Genomic DNA, 3198 nt, shown 5'->3' with positions numbered 1-3198 from the left:
TGGACAGTAGCCTAAATACAGAATGTAGCCATTTACACATTTTTTAAGAAAACCCTGATTAAAAAGACAAAAAAAAAAAGTATGACTATACTTATTGCATAGTTGCAGTAAACCAGATCCATGAATATGAAAGCCATCAAAATATATTATAAATCTATCTGAGTTTCAAAGCTACTCTAAAATACTGCTTTGCTTTAGAATACAAATAACACTGTTTGGGGTTAGTTTGTAGAGTTGTATTTTGGTCCATGCAGTTAATTCTATATCATTATATCCCTCTTCCGTTAGTTAAAAGCCTCAGAACAACAGGTCCTCAGACAGTGGTAAGAATGATGAAGCCAAAGAAGGGCCTATCCAAATCTCAGACTTCAGCTGCTGCAGTCAGTTCATAAAACCTCTTAACTTCAACCGCCTCCCATCTTTACTGCTTTAAATAAACTGCCCTTAGAACTCTAAGGGAAAAGAGTGACAGGGGACGTGGATTTAACACTGTTGGAGATGGGGGGTTGTCCCCATCTTCTAGTCTCAAGCTGATAAATCACAGCTCTTAAAAATATCCAGCCCATAAAAAAAAAAAAAAGTCAAGAACATAAAAAAACCCACCCCAATTTACTTTGACTATGCGGTAGTTCCACATAATCTGCTGGCAGTAGAAACTTCTTTGGTGTCAGAGTCAGGTCTTCCTGAAACCACAAATGGCCAAGTCTGCAAGCAAAAAAAGGTATTTCATATTATAAAGAAAGTTTACCCTGCTATGAAACTGGAGCTTTATTACTGATAGATGTCTTAACTCTGGTTCAGTTGCAAACACGTCATCGTGTTTTAGTCCCTGCGGGAAGCACAGAGCTGAGTTCCACTAACAAATATTTTCATTACGTTTTTCAGTGTAATTAAATGCTCCACAATAGGCCTGCAATGGTCAGCGGCAAATCGTTCTCATCAAATATGCAACATCTATCTTGCTTTACAACTGTTTGTATTATTTTATAGATACAAAGCATACAAACTACTCAAAAACAAGCACTCTGCACTACATAAGTAACTTTTTTACCCCTGCGGCAAGCATCAGGCGTTCAGTTTTGTACCGACGACCTAACGACGGCTCGCTTGCGCTCCAAGCCCGCCCGCAGAGCCAACTGCTTCTTCTTCGGACACCAGGCTTGCCTAATGCCCGAGGAATTTACTTCTTTAGGGTCCCGCACGCCGGCTCCCCAGCCCAGACACACCCGCCACCACGGCAGGCCGAAGCCGCCTCTCGGGTCGCCCCCGGAGAGAGGATTTACTGGGGATTTACGAAGCGGCCAGGGCCGCCCCGCGGCCGTCGTGAGGGCGGGCACGGCTGGAGCGCCGCCAGCCCCGCCGGTGCGGTGCGCCGGGGCTCCCCTGTGACCCCCGCCGGCACCCCTCGCCGCGCATCCCGAAGGCGCCGGGGCCGCGCCGCGCCGCACCGTACCAGGTTGACGGGGTGGACGTAGCCGTTCTCGTAGCGGTCCTCCTGCAGGAGCTGCCGGAGGTGGGCGATGTAGCTGGACGCCAGGCGCAGCGTGTCCAGCTTGGAGAGCTTGGTGTCGGGTGGCACCCAGGGCAGGCTCGTCTTCAGCCGGGAGAACGCTTTGCTCAGCACCCGCATCCGCGCCCGCTCCCGCGCGTTGGCCGCGTTGCGCTGGGACTGCTTGCCCTCGGGCGGCGGCCCCCGCGGCCCCGGCACCGCCTTCTTGCCCCCGGGGCCGCCGCCCCGCGCCCGCTTCCTCTTGCAGCCGCTGCCCGCCGGTCCCGTCGCGCAGCTGCCCTCGCCGTCCTCCTCCTCCTCCTCCTCTTCCTCCTCCTCCTCCTCCTCCGCCGCCGAAGAGTTGTCCCCCGAGGGGTAGAGCTCGCCGCGGGGCTGGCGCTTGGCCGGCGGCGGCGGGTAGTCCAGCTGCAGCGCCCGCAGGTCCATCTCGGGCAGCTCCTCCGCCTCGCTCCCGGAGCCCGTGGACATGGTCCCGGGAGGGAGGCCGGGAGGCGGGCAGCGGGGCAGGCGGGAGGGGGCGGACGGCCGAGGCGCGCCGGCGAGTCGGCCCAGCGCGGGGCGGCCCCGCCGCGGAGAGTCCGTGCCGGCGCGGAGGCGCGGGGGGGCGCGCGGGGGGGATGCGCCCCTTGACAGCGCTATATATCGGGTGTCCGCGGCGCAAACCATCTGCCGGGCGAAGGGGCGGGGTGGGGGCGCGGAGGAGGGGGTCGGACCCGGCTGAGCCCCGCGCCGGGGGCGGTACCTCTCCGCGCTGCCCGGCGCAGCGCTGCGCCCTGGCCCGCGGCCCGCGGCGGGGCTGGCGCGGCGGGGCTGGCGCGGCGGGGCTGGCGCGGCAGGGCGCGGAGCCAGGCCCACAGACCCGCGTGGGGGCGGGCACGCGGGGATGTCTCCAGGTGTTTGTGTGCTCCTGGGAATAACGCCGCCGGGCGAACGAGCGCTTTCCCTCCGGGACAGATCCCTCTCCCCGCCCCGGAGGACGGAAAATACCCGCGGGGCGGATCCCGCAAGTGCTTTCGCGGGGAGGGGGCAGCGCTCCCCGGCCCTAAGGCGGCAGCGGCTGGGCTAAGGCTCGGCGCCCCCCGGGGCTCTGCCCCCAGCCCACCTGGGTGCGCTCTCCCCGTTGGCTTTCCTTCGGGGTCGGCGGATTTTTCCACGGCGCCCAGCCCCGCTCCCCGCAGCCGAGCGGGGCGGCAGGACGGGGCCACACCAGGGTGCGGGTCAGGCCCGCGCCCGCCGGGGTCTTCCCCCCGCTGCGGGTGTGCGGACCCGGTGCCGCTCCGCCGGGGCGGGCGGGGGCAGCAGGAGACGCGGCGCTCGGGGTGGGGGGTGCGATGTGTGGGGAGAGGTGCGAAAAGCCTCTGGAAACGCGCGGGTTGTGGTCTGGCGGTGCCAGTAAGCTGGGGTGAAGCTACAGACAGTAGCGAGTGCTTCTCCTTCCTCAGAGCAATTAATTAAAAGCCCGTTAACTGGGCTGCGTACAGCCCTGGATCACAAAGCGAATTAAATGAGACAGCTTTTCCAGGCATTCACGTTTTTGGTTTTTTGTGTTTGGTTTGTTTTTGGGTTTTTTTTTTTTTTTTTCTTTTTTTTTTTAATTAATAAAAGCCGCGGTACGCCTTTCAGAGAGTCCACGGGAGAGTGGGGGAACCAGCATCCACTGGAAATGCTGATATGCAAGTTCAACAGGG

At 59.8% G+C, this 3198-nt stretch overlaps 1 protein-coding gene across 1 annotated transcript; it reads right to left on the bottom strand.

Annotated features, from left to right (window-relative positions):
* Positions 1–580: 580 nt before the first annotated feature.
* MSC (musculin) lies at positions 581–1978 on the bottom strand. The gene is made up of 2 exons (XM_037381528.1): positions 1454–1978; positions 581–705 (listed from the first exon to the last, which is right to left on the bottom strand). The coding sequence occupies exons 1-2, from the start codon at positions 1976–1978 to the stop codon at positions 619–621; spliced, it is 612 nt and encodes a 203-aa protein (XP_037237425.1). The 3' UTR covers positions 581–618.
* Positions 1979–3198: the final 1220 nt, after the last annotated feature.

The sequence above is a fragment of the Falco rusticolus genome, chromosome 3, assembly GCF_015220075.1.
Source record: "Falco rusticolus isolate bFalRus1 chromosome 3, bFalRus1.pri, whole genome shotgun sequence".
Lineage (NCBI taxonomy): Eukaryota > Metazoa > Chordata > Aves > Falconiformes > Falconidae > Falco > Falco rusticolus.
The sequence above is the reverse complement of the archived record's forward strand: the minus strand, read 5'-3'. Positions and strand labels throughout refer to the sequence as shown.

Coding starts and splice junctions, on each gene's coding strand:
- MSC (XM_037381528.1), bottom strand. CDS start 1,978: ATGTCCACGGGCTCCGGGAGCGAGGCGGAGGAGCTGCCCGAGATGGAC. Junction 706..1,453: donor ACGTCCACCCCGTCAACCTG/GTACGGTGCGGC, acceptor TTTTGCTTGCAG/ACTTGGCCATTTGTGGTTTC.